Source organism: Chrysemys picta, chromosome 1, assembly GCF_011386835.1.
Source record: "Chrysemys picta bellii isolate R12L10 chromosome 1, ASM1138683v2, whole genome shotgun sequence".
NCBI lineage: Eukaryota > Metazoa > Chordata > Testudines > Emydidae > Chrysemys > Chrysemys picta.
In genome coordinates this window covers 120741583-120763466 of record NC_088791.1, presented here as the reverse complement: position 1 = coordinate 120763466, position 21884 = coordinate 120741583, and the positions used below count along the sequence as shown (strand labels likewise).

The following is a 21884-nucleotide window of genomic DNA, read 5'->3' as shown; positions in this document are numbered from 1 at the left end:
ACTAAGGGTACGTCTATACCCAGCCGCTAGTTCGGCGGCTGGCAATCGAACTTCTGGGTTCGACTTATCGCGTCTTGTCTGGACGCGATAAGTCGAACCCGGAAGTGCTCGCCGTCGACTGCGGTACTCCAGCTAGACGAGAGGAGTACCGCGGAGTCGACGGGGGAGCCTGCCTGCCACGTGTGGACCGAGGTAAGATCGAACTAAGGTACTTCGAACTTCAGCTACGTTATTCACGTAGCTGAAGTTGCGTACCTTAGTTCGATTTGGGGGGTTAGTGTAGACCAAGCCTAGGGGTCACCAAATGAAATAGGCAGCAGATTAAAAAAACAACAAAAGGAAGTATTTCTCCACACAACACACAGTCTACCTGTGGAACTCTTTGCCAGAAGATGTTGTGAAGGCCAAGACTATAACAGGGTTCAAAAAAGAACCAAATAAGTTCCTGGAAGATAGGTCCATCAATGGCTATTAGCCAGGATGGACAGGGATGCAAAACCATGCTCTGAAATGTCCCTAGCCTCTGTTTGCCAGAAGATGGGAATGGGTGACAGAGGATGGATCACTTGATGATTACCTGATCTGTTCATTCCCTCTGAAGCACCTGGTATTGGTGAGAAGACAGGATACTGGGCTAGATAGACCACTGATGTGAGCCAGTATGGCCATTCTTTTGTTCTTAAAGAAAACAAGGTCATACAAATTGAACTGCTTCCTGAAGACCAATTGTGATTTGTCATGTTTGCAGGGCCGGCTCCATGCACAGCCCTCCAAGCATTTGCTTGGGGCAGCACCTGGAGGGGGGCGCCCTCCCCTGCCGCGCTCCCCGCCGGGGGGCGAGGTGAGGCGGGAGGCTTTTTTGCCTGGGGCGGCAAAAAAGCCAGAGCCGGCCCTCCATGTTTGGATTATTTTAAAATAGCCCTGCTATGTTGGAAGACAGGATAAAATAGCCCTGTTATGTCAATGTTTATAGTCCTTTTGTTAGCACATTAGCACATACACTAATTTTAAAGGGAAACTGTAGTAATTGGTCCTAACGCCTTAGGCCTTGTCTTGATGGCAAAAGGCAACATTAGCTGTGACTTGATGGGTCTTGTATCAGTCAAGCTAACACATTTGACACCATAGGGGAGGGATAGCTCAGTGGTTTTAGCATTGGCCTGCTAAACCCAGAGTTGTGAGTTCAATCCTTGAGGGAGCAACTTAGGGATCGGGGCAAAATCAAGTACTTGGTCCTGCTAGTGAAGGCAGGGGGCTGGACTGGATGACCCTTCTGGGCTCCTTCCAGTTCTTTGAGATAGGTATATCGCCATATATTTATATGGATCCTATCTTGGTTAAAACAAGGCCAGTTAACACAGCTTCAAACCTGGTAGCATAGGCAGAAGGTATAATAGGCCAGGGGAGGCTAAGCCTCCCCTGTGGTGCAGCCACCAAGCTGCTGCCTTTGAGAGCACGAACACCTGGACACCTGGGCTGTGGTGGTCCTGCCTGTGCTCTGCCCCAAGGCCTGCCCTGCCCATGCTCCGCCTCTCCCCAAGACCCCACCGAGTCCCTCCTCTCCTCCCCTGAGCCCCGCACTGATCAACACTTGCTGAGTCCTTCACCCTCCATTCCCCAAGGTCCTCGCCACCCTGTATTCGCTGAGTCCCTCTGTGGGAGAGCTACCCAAGACAAGACACCAGGCCAGCCTTATGTTCTATGCAGTCAGTGGGTGCGACTTTCCCTCCCTTCCAAGCCGCTGCAGAGCTGGATCACTCAGTGTGCAGCAAGCACCACCATGCTGCCCTCAGGGCAATGCCAGCTAAGCTGGGTGGCTGCTGAGCAATACAGACTGCAATGGCCAGGATCCCCCTGCCACCTCCACCTGGCCCAGAACCCTTCGACGCATTCCTGGTAAGCAGAAGTGGCAATTAGGGGTACATGGTGGCAGTGAATGCTCCTACCCCATTTTTGTACTTGCTCAAGTTCCACGATGGGTGTGGGGAGCGCTCGGTTCAGGGAGGGGCGGAGAGCCCGAGTGGCAGGGGCCTTGGGGTGGGGTGAGGTGGGGGGTGGAGGAGAGGAGGGGCTCAGTGAGTGGTGCGGGTCTTTGGAGTGGTGGGGTGGAGGGACCCAGCAAGCGGCAGGGCCTTGGAGGAAGGGATGTGGAGGAGTGGAGCAACTCAGTGAGCGGCAAAGGCCTCGGGGGAGCGGGGTTGGAGGGACTCAGCGAGCAGTGGGCAAGGGGGCCTTGGGGGGAGGGGGGCCAAGCATGAGTGGGGCCTGGGGCAGAGCAGGGACAGGTCCTGGCCCTCAGGGCAGAGCCATGATCCGGGCACCAGGGGAGCTTCCAGCGCTCAGGCCAGCCTCCCCAAATGCCGTAGCCACCTGCTGCCCAGGCCTGGTAGCATGCATCTAGACAGGACTTTTAAATCAAGTTGTTCTAACTCAATTGAGCTACCACAACTAAAATATCCACCCACCCCACTGCCGCCTTTTGCTCAGCAAGACAGGGTTTGGTAGCAAAAGGTTCAGAGTAAATAAAATTAGTTTTCAGATTTTTTTAAAAAATACAAAATATCTGCCACTCTTTCACAGCTCAGGCGTGGGAGGTGTTAATCTCTCAGGGCTTGTCTAGATTAGGATAAGGGATGAATGTTTAAAAACCCATTGTGGGTTGGGCACATTGTATCGTAACACACTTAGCTGGTAGAGTTTGCTAACATTTTAAAAATACATCTTTCATCCTTGTCTAGACAACCCCTCGGCAAAAGCTGCCATTGTGCAGACACATCCTAGGACAGGGGTGTCAAACTCAATTGCACAGGGGGCCAAAACTCAAAACTCGCGGGCCGAACAGTATAACCATTTATTTAACAGACTAAATATTTATGTTTTTTAACCATTAATATGAACCAAAATACAGGATATCATTCCAAAATAAATACATTTCAACTTAAAATATTTTGCTCTTCATAAAAAAATATCCTGTCAATACAATACATTCAAAATCTGTACATGCTGGAATATTAAAAAATCTGAAAATATAAATAAAAAATTGAATTTAAAGCAAAAGTATAATCATAACAAATCATAACATTCCATTTTCTTGTCCTATTTAGTCAGAGCCTGATACTTGGAGTCTTTTCTTTGCAACAAGTTCGTTTATGTTTGGGGTTAGGTTCTGTGTTGTGAAGATTCTCAGGATCGATTGCAGGTGTTCATCAGTGAGGCGACTCCTGTGTGACGTTTTGTTAATTTTCATCACAGAGAACAGCTGCTCGCACAGATATGTGCTGCCAAACATGGACAGGATTCGAGCCGCATGTTGGCGGAGCTGCGGCATCGCTTCAGGAATGAAGCGAGTGAACTGTGCTGGCCCCGCAGTGTCGTACTTTGCCTTCAGTGTCCCGTTACATTGCAGTTCTATCAGCTCCATCTGCATTTCTACAGGTGCGGTTTCCACATCGACTGCAAATGGGTTGCGAAGCAGCTCGAAGTTACTTTTCTGTGCCTCAAAGTCACTGAAGCGCCGTGCGAACTCAGTGCGCAGCGCGCTGAGTTTTTCAGCAAAGGTGGCATTTGGGAAAACTGTGGCACTTTCTTGGTTCCGTATTACTTGGCAACAGGGAAAGTGAGACAAGTTGCATTGGTGCATTTGTGTCTCCCATAAGCGCAGCTTCACTTGAAATGCCTTCACTGCATCATGCATATCGGTTATTATGTGCTCCCGTCCCTGGAGTTGAAGGTTTAAAGCGCTAAGATGCGACGTTATGTCAGCCAGGAACGCCAACTCACATTTCCACTTTTCATCCCGCAGAACTGTGCAGTCTTTCCCCTTACTGTCCATGAACTGGCAGATTTCCTCTCGCAGCTCAAAGTGTCTTTTGAGAACTTTTCCCCGACTTAGCCACCGGACCTCCGTATGATATGGCATATCGCCAAACTCGCTATCTATTTCCCGCAGAAAAGACTGGAATTGGCGGTGATTTAAACCGTGGGCTCTGATAAAGTTGACGGTTTGTGTTACAGTGTTCATCACATGATCCATTTTTAGGACTTTAGCACTCAGCGATTCCTGGTGTATGATGCAGTGATACACTGTCAACTCACCGGCACAGTTCTCCTCCCGCATCTTTGAGCGCATCCTTCCCACCAGTCCATTTTTTTCACCACACATAGCAGGTGCACCATCTGTTGTAAGTCCAACGAGTTTTTCCCACGGCAGTTTCATGTCGGTTACACTTTGAAATACATTTCCAAAGATGTCTTCTCCTTTGTCTTCCTCTGTTACGCACAAATTGGAATCCACACCACGGATAAATATCGCCAGCTGTGCAGTGTCAGTCGCGTCAGTAGTTTCATCCACGGCAAGGGAGTATGCAACAAAATCTTTTGCTCTTTCAATCAACTGTGTTTTCAAATCAGTCGCCATCTCACAAACCCGATTAGCAACAGTGTTTCTGCTGAGGCTTACATTTGCAAACGCTCGCGTTTTATCTGGACAAAGGACGTCGCACACTTTCATCATACAATTCTTTACGAATTCCCCCTCGGTAAACGGCCGTCCTGATTTGGCGATCTCTTCGGCCACAATGAAACTTGCTTTCACAGCAGCTTCACTTTGTGATTTTGCTTTGGTGAAAAACGTCTGCTGGGATGTCAAATTCTTCTTCAACTCCTCTACCTTTTGTAGCTTCTGTCCTGCACTCAGGTTTTTGAATTTGTTCTCATGTTTCGTCTCGTAGTGCCGTCTTAGGTTATACTCCTTCATTACAGCGATATTACTCCCGCAAAGGAGACACACTGGTTTACCTGCAATTTCAGTAAACATATACTCATTCTCCCACCGGCTTTGAAAGCCTCGGTTTTCAGAATCAATTTTTCTCTTGGCCATTGTTGGGGTCTAGCTTTGATTTGATATTAGCGTTGTATACATCAACAGACCGCGAACTTGAACCGCGGCTTGCCGTTGGCGGCAATTGCACTGCATCATGGGATTTGTAGTGTGTGTTATTGGGGCGTCATATCACAGGGCCATTAAAAACAGATATATAAAACGATTTCGCGGGCCGGATATAATTGTATGGCGGGCCGGATGTGGCCCGCGGGCCTTGAGTTTGACACATGTGTCCTAGGAGAAGCCCAGTAAGGCCTGACCCTGAGAGATGCTGTATCTGGCCCTTATAGAAGAGGATTTGGGAAATGCAGAACTCTTTTGAATACTTGACAAAAAAGGAACTGTTAATTTCTAGTCAATTGGAGAAGTTTTTAATAAGTTGAGGATGTGGAGATAGGAGAGCTGTGCTCAGATATCAGTAATGGGCATATTCATTCAAGATTTTACATCTATTTACATCTATTTCAAAGTGCCATAGTAAAGCAATTAGTGTCTCATTTAATTTAACAGACGTAAAGGCATTACCTTTTCATACAATTATAAGGTATATAACATAAACAGCTAATCTTCCTTGGCTTATACTTAAGAGAAATTGCTTTGACAGGAAATAACTTATTTGAGACCCTTTAAAGAAGTTGTCCAGACATTTAGGAAGTCTGACACAAGATGCTTCAAATACTTAATAGCTTCAGTGGTTTAGCTGTAGATTTATTTCATACCAAACAGCAGGAGTGTGAAAAATAACTACCTGAATGTCTTTAATTTTTCTGTAGTTCATTCTGTCAAAAAGTTATTTGGTTTACAGCCAAAAAATTTCCCTCTGAATTTTTTCCCCTCTCTCTTTCTCTCCTTTTCTTTTGGTTTGAAGAATAAGCTATAATTTTAAGCAGTTGAATTAAATGAGCATACACAGGCCATATTAAAATTATTTCATTTTGCATACACTGTAATTGCCACATTTATAAGCAGAGAACAGTAAAATTGTCAGAAGTCAATTCCATCAAAATCACGTGCTAACTATGTTTTGGTCCCACGCTTAAGCTTCTGCATTGAACCCAATAAAAGGTTTTGTCCTGATCCTACAATCAGAACCTTTTGAGTGGACCATAGAGTTTGCATGGAATGTAGTTTAGCCTGGGCACTTGAGAGGAACTTTCTGTAGAAAGTTATTTTAAAATATTAAATTATTTGAAATAGCTAGAACTTCGGTTTAGGAAGTATGTATAACATTTAAAAATAATCAAATGGGAAGCTGTATCTCAGCAGTCTGTTGTGCAGAAAATGCAAACTCCACATGAATGCACAACATCTTCAGCTGTTTAAAGGTAAGCTCCAATGATTAATGGGGGGAAATGATTAATTTAACAACATCAAAAAAATATTACATTCTGAAAAGGACCAAATCTGAAGGCTGGTCTACATAAGAAAGTGGTACCAGTTTAACTTAAAAAGAGTGTGAAAACTGATTATACTGGTGCAAAACCCTGGATAATTTACTGGTGGGAAAACTCTTTGATTTTAGAGTGACTTAAGCTAAATAAATTTAAGTCATTCCATTCCATACTCACTTGAACTAAATCCAAAGGGCCACTCTTAAACCAAAATACAGCATCTACACAGGGTTTTGCACCAAATTAAATCAGTCTAAAAAACCCATCCCATTAGTTAAACCAGAGCAAATTTGTTTCCAGACAAGGCCTTACACTTTAAAAAGCGCTGTGTTTCTATCTACATAAAGTAAAATCAGATGTTTCCTGCTGAAAAGTACAAGTACACCAAGAACAGTTCTGAATAGAGAAATTACTATGTACCACACGTTAGAGAACTTATCAGAAGCTTAGGTCAGAACTCAATAAGTATTAGGGAGAAATACCCTCTCTCCAGTTAGAAACTGAATCCTTTTTAGATAGTCTCTTTCTTTATCCTCCTGCACCCTCAGGTGTGTGCAGAGTCCACCAGTTTCTGCCATTTATTTTGGTCTCGTGCTGGACAGTTCTGGCTTCTGAGTGTCATGTTGATGGATCTTGCTTCTTTCTCTATTATTTTGCATAATGTTTCTCTAGGACACCCTCTATTCCTTTTCCCAGGTGGTGTCCATATTATCACTTGTCATGGAAATCATGCTGGTGGCATCCTTAAAGCATATCCTAAATAGGTCCATCATCATCATCTTATATTTGATGCTTTAGGTTGGTTTACTCTACTTAGAATGTCTGATGTTGCAAGAAACTCTTTTCAGTGCATTCTGAAAATCTTCCACAGCCATTTATGAGTATCAAGATCAAATCATTCTAATTTTTGCTCCATAAAGGACAGGCACTATTGGCATTAAAAATTCATATTTTTGTATCGGTGCCACTCTGGCTACTTTTCCAAGTCTTTCAAGTTTATGAAAATTGTTTGCTACTTTTGATATTCATTGCATGACATCTACGATGGTGTCCCCATCATTGCACATATGACTCCCTAGATAGGTAAAACAACCTTCTTCTTCTAGAGTTTCTCCATTTATTTTGATGTTTGCTTATGGGACATTAATAGCCATATATTTTGTCTTCCCCTTTTGATAACCAATCCAACTTGTTTGCTATGTTGATCAACAGCTGGGTCTTTTCTTCCACTAAGTGATGTGTTAAACTAAGGAGGACAATGTCATCAGCAAAAATGAGGTCATCCAACTGTGCTTTATCATTTGTCCATAAAATTCTTTGGTTACCTTCTGTGATTACTTTCCTCATAACATAGTCAATGACTAGTGCAAACAATAATAGGGACATAATACAATTATCAGTGCTGTACAAGGACTAAGGCCAGGGTGTCTCATAACTTTTCTAGCCAGAGCCTGCTGAAATAGTTTTGCTGACCCAGCCAGAATGCCTTCAGGAACATGGTGGGAGTGAACAGCAGAGCAGGAGACCTTGAAAGGGAACAGCATACATCCTTCTCTGTGCTAGCCTGGCTTTTTCAGTGTACATGATTATGGGCATGGAATGAGAAGCTCCCAGTATCTGTACACCAGATACTGAATTCAGCATCCACTGAAGTGAATGGAGAAACTCCAGTTGACTTCAGTGGGGTCAGGAGTGCAAAGACCAAGATGTGGCTAGTTCACATGCAAATAAGCAAGAGGTGAAATGGAAAGACAGTTTGTTCCTTCCTCCTCCACTTGCACACCAAGGCAGAGGAAGCTGCAATCTCGCCCTGAGTGTACAAAACAATAGTGCCTCCACGAGTATTTGTCTCATCCCAGTGGATAGTAATTTAAAACAAACAAACCCCTTTATGTCAATAGAGAATGGGTAGCTGTTAAATGGGTACAGTTATAGTAGGTGTGTTTCATATTTACCAAGTAACCTATTGTCTGCAAAATACATAGTTTGAGCCTTCAGAAACTGAAAAGCTGCCTACCAGCATTCCAGAGTGCCCTAGGAACACTGGGGTAACATGTTCCAGAATATCCTCTTATCTTAATCCACTACTTCTATAGTTACAATATTTAACCAGAGAAGAGAATATTACACACACACACACACACACACACACACACACACACAGGAATGCACACCACACACATATTTGCAAGTGTGGTTCATTCACATATCTACAGCTAAGTGAACACAACATCTGTAGGAACCTATCTTTTAACTTTCACAAGTCATTCGGTATAACTTCTCTTTCCACTGCTTTGTACAGAACTAGTGAGTGGCAACTAACCTTCCATTGCCTGCTAAAAAGAAAATATCAATAAAATATGCCAGCTATGCACCCAGCATGTGTGCCCTTCAAACCTCTGAAAAAGAAATGTTGTCTGTCTATTTGTGTATTATTACAAAATACATGGCCAACTTTATGAGATAAGCCAACAATAACATACTCCTGGGACAAACTCATGTCACAAAATACTGATCTGACACAGAAGAATCATCCTCTGGTGTACAGTGAAGTCACCAGGCACAATCATCTCTGACTCCAATACTACTCCACTGAGAAACTGAATACACTCAACTCGGGCTTCTGAAGGGCAACTGTTGCAAGAGCTCTAGCCCCACCTTAATCACTCTCTCTCACACACACACACAAGTGTGGCATGGAAGATAAGAAGCACAGTCACATCACCTTCCCAGTCCTCCTTGCCTTATGCTGAGGTGTGCAAAGTTATCCAGTTGGTTTTCTGTCATACATGCAAAAATCAGGGACTTCTTCAGATAAAACCTGGACAGCAGAGGCTGTGTTAGACACCACCCTTCCATTATACAGCATGAAGCAAAGAACTAGATCCCGGCTTACTGACTGTGTTTTGTACCGTTATTACAGGGTGAAATGAATGGATTTAAGATGAATGTATGAGATGAAGAACCAGGGAGCCTTGGCAAGTTGCCAAATCTGCTAATTTAACCAAGTAGGGTCACTGGATTGGGATTCAAGTGACCTGGGTTTGTTCCCAGCTCAGCCACTAGCCCGCAGAATGACCTTGGGCAAGTGACTTCTCCTCTGTGCCTCAGTTTCCCCTATCTGTAAAATGTGGATATGGTACTGACCTCCTTTGTAAATCACTATAATATCTACTGACGAAAAGTACTGTATAAAAGTTAGTATTATTATTACTGCAGCAATGCTGTATTTTTAACATGTTCCATGTTTGTTTTGGGTGGGGACTCATTTTTCTCTTCCTAAACTTCACTTCCATTCTACCATTTCACTAACAGCTGTTTTCCAGACACTAGACTTTCTATATATATTTTTTCTTTTTAGATGTTTCATCTTGTTCATTATGCCCTTTTTCTTTAAGGGGTTCTGCCTTTCCTCATTTGCCTTCTCTATTTTACCTTCCATTTATTCTCCCTCCCTTCCCAGCCTCTCTCCACTACTATCAAAATTCCCTACCTCCCTATAACAACTGGCTGACTGGAACTCTGTGCCAGGACGCTCCAGTCACCGCTAGAATGGTACATCTTCGTGGTCACTCTGGGGAATAGGAATAGCTCACGAGGTTGACAGTCACTCCCATGGTTGCATGCCGTCCTCTGCCTCTCTCAATCTGCAGCCCCCCTTTCACTCCACAGGCTCCTGCTGCTTCTGCCCTCCAGCCAGGTCACTATACACATTTTCCCCTTTCACAGCACCAAAGTCTGTCTCCCTAGCCATTTCTTTTCTTGAGCTGGATAAAAAATAGCCAAAGACCCCAAATTGATCTGATCCTCCCTTTTTATAATTTCCAGTCTCCTCTGTCAGGTGACTCCCTTGCAGCTTCCCCAGGTGATTACAGGCCCCGCCAGATGACTTCAATGTCAATGTGACCTCTCCCCTGACAAGCCACTGCTCCTGGTTAGGAGCCAGCCAGTCCGTTGTTTAGAGCTATTACATTTCAATAGGAGAACAGTCAATATCAATGACCCTTTTTTGTTATTATTTTGGAATTTCAGCCCAACATGGAGGCAAACGCACCACCAAGAAGGCAAAAGGCTACCCTTTCAAAATGGAGTTTGCAGCTTGGTGCAGATACATCCAGAGAGTTCAGGATTTCATGCAGACTTAATAATTTGTACAGAAATTCCCCAGTTCATCACAGCAGTTCATCTTCAATGTGGGAGAGATGGGAGCACCAGCAGCATAGGGAAGTACACCATGATCCATGTAGCAAAATGGGGAAAGAAGGGAGAGCCATAATGGAAGAGCAGCCAGCAGTGGGGTAGGAGGGGAGCCAGCGTTGTTCCTAGTGCTTTGCACTGCAGGTGGGAGGGCTATAGCCGTGGAAAATGCATCAGCCCAAGGTACTGAGGTCAATTAGAACATGTAGCAGCTGGGGAGGGCTTGTGGAGGAGGAAGCTGCCCTGTACAGTTCCTAAAGTTTTCCAAAGCTAGGACTTGCCACACAATGTAGGTCTAAAATGCTGCATAGTAAACCTGGTCTTGATACTGATCAGTCCCTTTAGCTTCTCATTAACTGCAGATTGTCCACCTTTGCAGCTTTCAGTTGATCTCAGCTGTGCTTGTCTCTGCCCAATACCAGGAACTGGCTGTTTTCTTTACCACTCATCCTCTTTCTGAATCACCCTGAAAAGAAGGCTATTACTTTTACCCTAAGCAAGCCAGCTCTAGCTTAACTGAAGGGATCCTCGACTAACTAAATCAAATGTTCTCCTTTTTGCTAGAAGATGGGGGGGAAAATGTCAAGATACCTCTAAGGTGCGGGCCAAGCTGCCTGTGTTGTCTCTTCCTGATCTCTTCTGATAAAGCAAAGAATGCAAATCAAAACCAGGAGAAACTCACAAGCAGGGATAGTTGCAGTGACTCGAAAGAGAGGGAACGAATGAATGAACTGTAAGTACGCTTACACTAGAACTTAATTGCATTTGTGCACATTCCTTCCCTTCTTCTTCTTGCCTGAGTTTGTATCAGAAACAATCCCTAAAGAAGAGATTATGTTCCAAGGGAAACTTCCACCAAGAGCTTAGAAAGTTCAAACACATCAATGAGCTCAGAATATCTGGAAGTCGGGTCCCTTGTTGGTGCTCAAGCATGGATTCAGGTGTCTGACTAATCAGGAAATCCTGGCATAGCCATTCCCCCCCGACACTATTATAAGTAAATTGTTGTTGTAACTGTACTTGTGACTGAATCACAAAAGCTGCTGCTCAGATTAGGGAGCAGTATTATATAGAGTGGCCCCTGCTCTTAGCTTAAACATTGAGCAGAGCACAGTATAATTGGGAAGCATCCAACTTTAAAATAGAATTTCAGATCAGCTGTCTGCTTCTCTGACATCCGTGCTCTGCTCCACTCTAAGCACCTACAGACTGGTGAGGACGTGGGAGCTAATGGAACTTGAAGCTTTTGTTGACTCAAGGGGCAGGTCTACACAGATATCTGCTCCCATGATATCCACTGCTCATCTCCAACCTAGTGATCAGGATAGGAGACAAGTTGTGTAGAAAACTCCTCTAGCTCAGAGTCCCAACCTGCCCTATTCCTGGGCTTTCAGGAACTATGCCCCACCAGATTTTGTCTCCAAACCTTGTAAAGGTGGTGGGTAAATTACTTGTCTTTCTGCCTCAGTATACGCATCTGCAAGGGTTTGTGAAGTTTTAAACTTTTGAAAACATTTTAATGTGCCCAGATGAAGGGTGCTATGGAAGAGCAAAATATTATTCTCATTGTAATCTATTGATTCCTCTAGAGTTGATGTTGGCTATGGCCAAGCATGTATTGCCTTATTTGGTCTTTGCTAGAACATTAAGCCTCTCTAGATCTGGCTTGATTTCATCAGCCTGAAGGGCATCAAAGCACACAGATAGCACATCTAGTAACTTAATGAGAGATCCAAGTGTAAGGAGAAGGTAGACACCTGCAATATAAAAAAGGCAAATGCCAAGTGTGTGATGGTTCTGTGACTGTGCTGGCTACGGAGAGAGTGCTTCCTGTCAGTTCTTAGACAGTGATACATGGAAGCTTTCTAGTCTGAATCACTAAGGATTTTATTGGCAAAATTCTTAGCAAATAATAGCGTACCTCAGTAGCGCTCAGTGGGGGGCCTGAGATCAGGGCTCTGTTGTGCTAGGTGCTGTACAAACACACAGTAAGAGACAGTCCTTGCCCCAGAGAGTGTATAGTGTAAATAAACAAGACAGACAAAGGCAAGGAGAAAGGAAGTATTATCACCTCCATTTTATAGATGGGGAAATGGAGGCACAAGAATTCTGATTGGCCAAACAAGGATGTGTGACAGAGTTGAAAACTGAATCACATTCCAGTGCCTTTACCACAAGCCCCTCCTTCCATGTAATTTACATGATGGGTAACCAGTTGTCAAGTTTCAGGCATTTTCTTGCAAAAGGAAAATGTGAACTTCCCAATTTCTGAAACTCTGAATCCTTTATTCCAAATACATTCTGGCTTCCTTGCCAAAGCTAGTAAGTCTATAGAGACTCTGCCTGGTATAATAGAAATGCCCAGGCATGCTTTCCCTCTTATGCACTGTACATTTCAAAACAAAACAGCTGTACAACAGGATACTGTGCTAAAAATGATACCAAGTCTGCTGAATGGAATGGTCTGTGATATTGCATCTGCTGTCATTCTAGCTTCTTGGTTAATACACTGCATGAAAAATGGACCTTATAGGGCACAAGCTAACAGTTTACCTGAGATTTGAGTCTAATGCATAAATCAGTGAACACTATGTATATGTGTGGGAGCCAGGGCTTTACATTGTTTGTATGTATTATGTAAACTGCTTTCATGTGTCTATTTGTAAATGTTTAATATAAACCTGTATGTTACCACCAGGTTGCTATCTCAGCAAATAAAAATGTGTAGTGATTGTCATTGCTGCGTATATAAACATGCCCTTAAATTATGGGTTGGGAAGCCAGTGTTTTTGGTTTTGTTTTATTTTTAAGACCAAGTGCTGTATCATTTTAATCAAAGTAAAACCTTATCTGGAGATCTTGGGGAACATCTGAAATTTTTGGATAACTGGACCTTAGGCACCTGGGAGCTTCTGCTCTAATGAACTCTTAAGTTATATCAGACTGAAAAACTTCTAAGCTTTGAAGAAATGGAGTTCTGTTCTGCACTCTAGACTTGGTGAAGCCAAGTGGAGGCGTAGCTGGTGGCAGCTTTAGTTGGCTCACAGACAGCACAACTGTTCCTCCTGTTCTCTTCCATCCCCTGTCCAGCCTCCGTTGTGCTCCCTGTCTGGCTGGCACCCTCCTTTACCAGCATCCTGTCTTGTGCTGCAGTTTCCCTGCTTGCTGTCTTTGCCCTGGTCCTGAGCTACTACCGTTCAGCTGCTAGGTGCCATAACCAAATTCTGGCCATTCTGGAGTTTCAGTGAACTGGAGTTTGGTTAATGGGTATTGACCTGTGTCTAGTACGTCCTTTGAGTGGGACAGACTCAGTAGTCAGTAGGCCTTTTCCATCACTAACGTCTATGATCCCCGTTACTCACGTGTGTGTACACTTGAAATTATATATTACCATATGTACACCCCTGCCAGCCACTTGGTAGGGCCAAGGATGAGGGTCTTGGGGTGTCAGAGTGGGCTCCAGGCTGGGGTTTAGGGGTTTGGAGTGTGGGAGAGAGCACAGAACCCTTCCTCCTGGTTGGGTCTTACCCCCTTCTCAAACCCTCTTTTGTGGATTGCTTTGCCTCCAGAAGCTGTAAACTGGCTCTCTCAGGACTGGACGGAACAAGACAGGGGCTGCTTCGTCCCCTCCCCAACGTGACTATTGGTGTGCCCTTTTAAGGAGATCCTCCATTTGGAGCATGCTTGGCAGCTGCTGATGGGTAGGGGCTTTCCTTTCCTTCCTTAGTCTCCTGTGGGGGCGGTGAACTGCATCACACTATCTAATTCAATTTAGTTAAAAAGTTGTTCATGCTTGAAGAGGAGAAATTGCATAATGTCGGCAAGCAAAAGGGGAATAGATAACTGCAAGTGAATTGCTGGGCAGTGTATCAAACACAGAACAAGGATTGTCTAAAAATAAGACAAAATCCTTGCTGGATTTATTCTTGTTTTGGAAAAGTAAAGCAGAGTTCACATTTCACTAAACTTTTAATTTTACCTTCAACTGCACAACAATTCAAGATGTAAAAAGGAAGTCAAATTCTATAACCCCAACTGAAATGATTCAGGTTTTCAAATAAAAGGAAATTTTGCACAGTTGCCAGAATTCATTTCATCTCCAAAAATGGATGAAACAAGAGTGCCATCACTAAAACTCTTTTCATATTACAACTTGCAGCAAGGAAAATCAGCTGATGGACAGATAGAACATTTTAGGTAAATCAATTACTGTGGCTTGCTTCTCGGCTCTGTATATTGATATGGAAAAATCATTTTGATATAGAAAAATCTATTTTAGTATTTAAATTAGGTTATTATACACACAGTCTTTCCATGTATTTTCTATAAAATAATGTTCTTTGATGTTAAAATATTAGTCCAAACGATCAGAAATATTCTATTTATAGACTATATATATTGACCATAAGAATGTTGATAGTTTATTTTTTGCTTATGAAAAATGTCAGTTTGATAGCACTAAAATGAATATCTCTATGTATCAACAGTGCATTCTTAGAGTCAGCTTCCCCACACTGTTCCACCATTATATAGTGCTAACACTACATGAGGCTTTTAATTAATATGGAGAAGACAGGGTCCCCACCCTAAAGACCTTACAAACTAAATGAGTAGACAAATAGAGAATGAAGTATAATGAAAAAGTATGATTCATCAGTGAAGTGGGAGGGAATCTCACTTCATCATCCCGATCCCATCAGAGGGAAGTGATTATTCCCCTCTATTCGGCACTGGTGAGGCCACATCTGGAGTATTGCATACAGTTTTGGGCCTCCTACTACAGAAAGGATGTGGCTAAATTGGAGAGAGTCCAGCAGAGGGCAAATGAAAATGATTAGGGGTCTCGGACGTGACTTATGAGGAGAGGCTGAGGGAACTGGGTTTATTTAGTCTGCAGAAGAGAAGAGTGAGGGGGATTTGATAGCAGCCTTCAACTAACTGAAGGGGGCTTCCAAAGAGGATGGAGCTAGGCTGTTCTCAGTGGTGGCAGATGACAGAATAAGGAGCAATGGTCTCAAGTTTCAGTGGGGGAGGACTAGGTTGGCTATTAGGAAAAACTATTTCACTAGGAGGGTGGTGAAGTACTGGAATGGGTTACCTAGGGAGAGGGTGGAATCTCCATCCCTTAGAGGTTTTTAAGGCCCGGCTTGACAAAACCCGGCTGGGATGATTTAATTGGGGTTGGTCCTGCTTTGAGCAGGGGGTTGGACTAGATGACCTCCTGAGGTCTCTTCCAACCCTAATCTTCTATGATTCTATGATTAGTACATAGCATACAAGTTTCACTATTTTTCTTGAAATTTTTTAAAAATTTACATTTATTTATTCTCTTTGTCAAAAGATTAGGATTTCTAATCATTATGATAAAAGTTGGACTTGGGTGGAGGGACTCCAGCGAGAGCTTGGAGGCATGATAGAGAATGTCAGGAAAGAGATTCCAGACATAATGGGGTAGGTGGAAGATTCAATGAAGATAAAAATGGGGGATATGAATTACCAATCTTCTGGGACAACTTGTCAACATTGTATGCCAGAGTTCCTCACAACCCTGGAAGGACCAATTTGAGAAGAAAGGATAGTTCTCTGGCCACTTGGCCTAGTCTGTCTGCCAAACTGGATGGAGGACACTGTATGGAATCTGGGGGACACTTGTGGATATTATGCTTATCAATATTGTAAAATTGCAATGAGTTGTGCCAGTCAGGCCATGTAAGATACAGCAAAAATGTTATAAATTGCCAGATATGATTATCTTGCTTATATGTTTGTATCATGGGTTATAGATATGTATGTATGTCTGTATTTCAAAACTTGTGCTATGCTTCTAGGTGACACCCCCCAGACAGTTTGGCATCAGCACTGCCTAGCCTGCTTGATGGCCCATTAAGGACCATCAGCTATACAACTGACCCATTGACAGAAGGCAAGGGATACACCTTATGACTTAGCAAGGCATGCAGGGGCTGCCTGTGGACAGAACTCTATGGTTTCCAAGCCATGTGCTGGACAGCGTGTGTTTGAGACAAAGGAAGCACAAGACACATGGCAAAAGACTATAAAAGGCAGCTGTATCTTCTCCATTTTGTCTTCAATCCTGCTTCTTATCTTCCATCCTGCTTCTTTCCTCGAGTAACTTTTCTAGACTGAAGCTCTGAACAAAGGACTGAATGACCCATCCAAGCTGTGTATGTGTTCCAGAGGGACTTTCAAACCAGCAAACTCACCAATACTGCTAGACTGATATATGGACTTTGAAGTCTTTGTATGTATGTGGCTGCTTTACCATTTAACATCTCTCTTCTTCTTTTTTCTTTATAATAAACCTTTAGTTTTAGATACTAAAGGATTGGCTGGCAACGTGGTATTTTGGGTAAGATCCAAACCTATACAGACCTGGCACTGTAACATGGCTGACTCTTTGGGGTCAAAGAACATTTTGTACAGGTGAGCACAGTTTTTTAAAATAACTTCACTGTACTGGACCTAGGTGCTGATTGGGAGCCAGAGAACTGGAATGCAATAAAGGGGGCTGTGTGATTTCTTTTTTTGCTTCTTGATAACTAGTGGGGGAGATCAGCAGCACAGTTGGTGACTGGTTGGGGAGTTTTCAGTGTTACCCACCAGTATCTGCTCTCCCTTTTGCAGCCTACCCTAACCTTGGCACTTCCAGTGAAGGCTACCCCAGGCACACCGGATCACAGACAATATGGACTCTAACCAATGATCTATATGTAAAAGGCTTCATCTGTCACTACCAATCTCCTGTCTAATCAATTTTTAACAGAAATATTTTGTCATATAAGTAGCTCATTGGGATAGCCATTCGGATTTGGTGAGACGCCCATGGGGACAGTTGAGATACCATCTTTCCACTTCAATTGAAGAAAATAATTTTTTTCTATTCTAAAATGTTCATACAATGTGAAAAATTTTTCTCTTCTTGAAATAACATTGTTTCTTCTCATCTTGAAGTTTTCAGAATAACATTTAGAGAATCCTACAACTGTAAAATGACTTTTTTAAACTGGTTGTGGATCAAGATTTAACCTTTTTCCAGTTTGTCTTGTACGATAAAACCATGCTTTGTTATATGCAAAATTACGCTGTGACGCTGAATAGCCTTGTTGGGAGCAATGCCTGGGCTATAACAGGGACTGGGATTTGGAAATGTTTACATCTTCCTTGTGGCATGATTTGACCTCTAGAGTAGATGCAGCCATACATATTACACCTTATAAAAATATCCAGCTAAATCATATTTGAAAATCGAAATATTCCAATCAATTGTACTCATATGGAGGAGCAAATTGGCACAAGTCAACTTCTGGTTCACTCACAACCAATCAAATGAGTAGAGGCCACTTTCATTTTACTATCCACTAGTTTAATGCGTCTCCTGTAACTCTTTGCAGCACACATTAAATCACTGTGAGATTTAATTATTAACCAATCAGGGTGCTTTTACTAGGTTATTAATCAATTGTAATTGATAAAATAATACTTGGTCAGTCATTTTGCTGTGAAACTAATTATATCTACATAAATAGTAAATGAAACAATGAATTCACACTACTGTGGCTCTTTTGGGTAATGTTGATCACTAATTTGGCTCCTGAATCACTGGGGTCTGAGTATCACTGCTCTAGACGTTAAAGGAATGTCTACACTTGCCATTTAAAGCGGAAAAAGTCCCTTTTTTGTGCAAAAACCATGGGAGCATCTACACTTGCCAATGACTTTTTGCAGTGAAACTCAGAAGTTTCACCGCAAAAAGAAAATCACCTCCACGAGAGGCATACAACTCTTGCCAGTGATGCTTTTACAGTGATGTGCAAGTGAAGACATGTCTTCCTGTTTACACAGCTTTTAGCCTCCGGAGGATATTCCACAGTGGCTAGGTGAACACTCTAGCCAGCAGCTCTGCTGCTCTGTTGCCGGGTAAACGGACATACGCCCCTCCCTCTGTAAAGCCCTGGGAACTTTGAAACTCCACTTCCTGTTTTCTTGGCAAGTGCTCACTTATCTGGCCAGGTGACAATGCCTGCACCAGGGAGCAAGCGATCCCCTGCTTGGAGCAATGCTGAGCTACTGGAGCTTATCAGTGTTTGGGGAGAGGAGGCTGTGCAGGGACCCAGGATGCCCTGCTATCACCCCTTCATCTTCCCACAAGACCCATCGTCAAACTGGAGAGAGCTGCACTGTGGGATAGCTGCCCTAGAGGGCTGCTCTCATGGCAATGGAAGTGCTGTTAATGTAAACGCTCTCCGACGCCTGAGGAATTAAGTGAATACACAAACCAGCGCTTTACTTTCACCGGTTCCCTATCACTGGTGAAACTTACAGCGCAAAAACTCTGCAAGTGTAGACATACCCAAATAAGAGAAGCTTTACTGATCACTGCCACAGTATAATGTAATTAGGCTTGATGAACAAACTCCCCATTAAGGGCACCCAATTCAAAAACTTGTTAAAGAGATTACTAATCTCTACCGTTCTTTATAGCTCAGTGGTTTGAGCATTGGCCTGCTAACCCCCAGGTTATGAGTTCAATCCTTGAAGGGGCCATCTGTGGGCAAAAATCTGTCTGGGGATTAGTCCTGTTTTGAGCAGGGGGTTGGACTAGATGACCGCCTGAGGTCCCTTCCAACCTTGATATTCTATGATCTGCCATGCCATTCCAAAAGCTTCAGCATGTAGATATTATGTGCTGATCTACAACAAACAAACAAAATCCAGTGGTTTTATACAGAAATTTATTGTACAAAGAGGAATATGATTTTCATGCTCATATACAATGGGATATTTGGGTCTGACTACACAGAATATTTACATTCAAGTTTACACATTTATTCAAGTTCCATATTAGATGTTGTCAACACATTTCCATGAACGTGTCTTCAAATCTAAAGAGTCAGTCTTTATATTATTCTACCAAAGTCTTCAAAAGATTTGCTGGAGATGTATTGTTTCCTTTTCCTGCAATACCCATCATCTCCCAATTATTGTATTTGAAAGGAAACCTGACTTGCAGAAGTTAATGTCAGTTAAAATATTTTAACTGTTCTTTTACTCAAGTTAGCCAGGCATTTCCAAATAGCAAAATACAGAGGGCCTGATTCTGCATCCAAATATGCAGGTGACTGTCTCTCTGACTTTGTCTATATCGATATTGCAAGATCATGCCCTAAAAAACTGGACTTCAGTAGTTTAAGACATTATTTTGCAGACTCTTTGAAAAAATAAAAAAAAAGCATTGTACAAATGTTAATATTGAAATGAACTTATAATACCTGAACCAGATATAATAATTTATTTTGTTTTACCATAGTTATGCTTACAATGCAGCAACAATAACGAACATTTAAAATAAAAAAATATGTTGTACAATAAAAATATTCACTAGTTCACAAACAGTTGAAAAACATTTTAGCATGCTGCTAAATTCAGACAGTCATTTCTGGTGCTTTTTTGCTCTCAAAGTTCCATGAGCTAACGCTCGTTACAGACTTAATATCAGACGATTGCTTATTTGGTAATATTTTTTTAAACCGGTTCATGATCTCTTGCTCATTCAAAGGCAGCTGATTCCAGTTTCTTGATTATCTTCCAGTTTTTGTTTCTTAAATTAACTAAGAGTAAATTAACATGAACAAGCATTATCAGACTCAGATACTGTTTGAGTTATTATTTGTTCTGGCCCTGTCAAACAACTACATAAAGAAAAAACACAGGTAAGTTCCTGTTTTATTTCAGGTGCTCTATGGAATTCCTTTAGATCAATGCCTCATCTGTCTTAGATTTCACGGGGCCAGTGATTAAAAAAATGGAATTACAGGGTACTTGCCAATAAAATGTTGCCCTGGCTATTATGTAAGTTGATGGACGAAGGTTAGTGATTGTCTCAGATTTAGCTGACTGTAATATTTTGGAGAATTACTGATTTTTGAAGAGGTAAAGCTAAACATTCCCACATTTTGCAGAGATCTTTTTACTTCGGGCAGAGCCATTCCATTTCTTCTGGTTTCATGTCGTGACATCTCCAGCACTTGCGGGTTGAGAGACAGCAGCAGATGGTTGCACTGGTACCATTTCTAATTCAGATTCACGTACAACGATCACTGCATCCCCACTGACATTTATTAGACACTGTGCCTGCGAGGACAGATAATTTTTAAATAATTAAATATATTCTTTATGGAGCATATTTTCAGCCTTTGGACTTAACACTAAAATCAATGAAATTCATTCACCTATGTTCTTGCTATATCATTCTGATATGTTAACTCTAATTCTAAAATAAAAATAAAAAACCCCCAAACAAATCAAATACCTCCCACTGGGTCAGATTATGCCCACTAGATCTCTCCCCAGTCCGCATAACTATATTAAAAAAAAAAAAAAAAAAAAAAAAAAAAAAGAGACTTACTCCTCCTTGTAGTTATGTGGACTGATTAGAATAACCTCATCCTACATGGGTATTTTCCTCTAAGATTGGTTACATATGACATCAGCTGGTTCTTTAATTGTCAGAAAAATTGTCATTTCAATCACAATTTACCTGATTTTTGTTGGGGTTCTCCATGAAAACACACTGTTTCATTATGTACGAGACAACTGCATTCCCCCCTAAAGCTGCAACGTGAGCCCTCACCATTGCAAACACTTCAGCAATGAAAGCATGGAGAAAGCCACTGACACCGCCCTCCTAAAAAGAAAAAACGAAGAAGTGGATTTTATGTAACTGTCACTAAAAATAGCACTGGATATCTTACTTATGTTTCTCTCCTTTAAAATGATTCTCTTCCAATGAATGCTGATTGGTATATATTTTAGAGGAGCAACATCTTGTTCTGTAGAAAGTGACCTATAAAATATAAAGACTGAACTTGTTCTGAGAGTTATGCATCACCTGCTTATGGGTGAATGAGCATTTGCTGAAAAACAAATGAAAAAAATCCTGCTACATGAATAAAAAGAATAGAATAAAGAGATTATTTACCTGTAACTAGAATTCTTCAAAATCATCACCTGTATATACCCACACACTTAAGACACTCCTCCACATTTTTGTTGGGACCCCCTAGAAAACTGGCTGTTTGGAATTGTGGGCATACTCTTCAGGGGACTGGATTTTTCTGATCTGAAACAATATGTGGAGCTGCAGGCAAGGCCAGCCTCTCAATTCTTTCCACTGACTCAAATTCCTGAAGAAACAGGAACTAAGAGGAGTCATGTGGATCTGTGTAATCATCTTAAAGAACTCCAGTTACAGCCCCATTTTTGTCACAGTGGTCCAACGCCTGCTGATGACAGCCTGCTTTTTCCACAGTCTCTCCTGCATGTGGTGGAAAGAAAACCAGACACAGAAGCTGTGCTCTCTGTTCTACCCCTGGCTGAATGAGGTCCCTGAGCAC

General features: G+C 42.3%; 1 protein-coding gene across 45 annotated transcripts in view; it reads right to left on the bottom strand.

Annotated features, from left to right (window-relative positions):
- Positions 1 to 19209: 19209 nt before the first annotated feature.
- C2CD5 (C2 calcium dependent domain containing 5) overlaps positions 19210 to 21884 on the bottom strand; it is a 107425-nt gene continuing 104750 nt past the window's right edge. For all 45 annotated transcript variants that reach the window (XR_010592894.1, XM_008165635.4, XM_065568531.1 and 42 more), the window contains 2 exons: positions 21029 to 21175; positions 19210 to 20622 (listed from right to left, as the gene is read on the bottom strand). Coding sequence is in view for 44 of the 45 variants with exons in the window: in XM_008165635.4 (XP_008163857.2) it covers positions 20494 to 20622; positions 21029 to 21175 (276 nt within the window). In the remaining variant the exon portion in view is untranslated. The remainder of the gene's footprint in view (positions 20623 to 21028; positions 21176 to 21884) is intronic.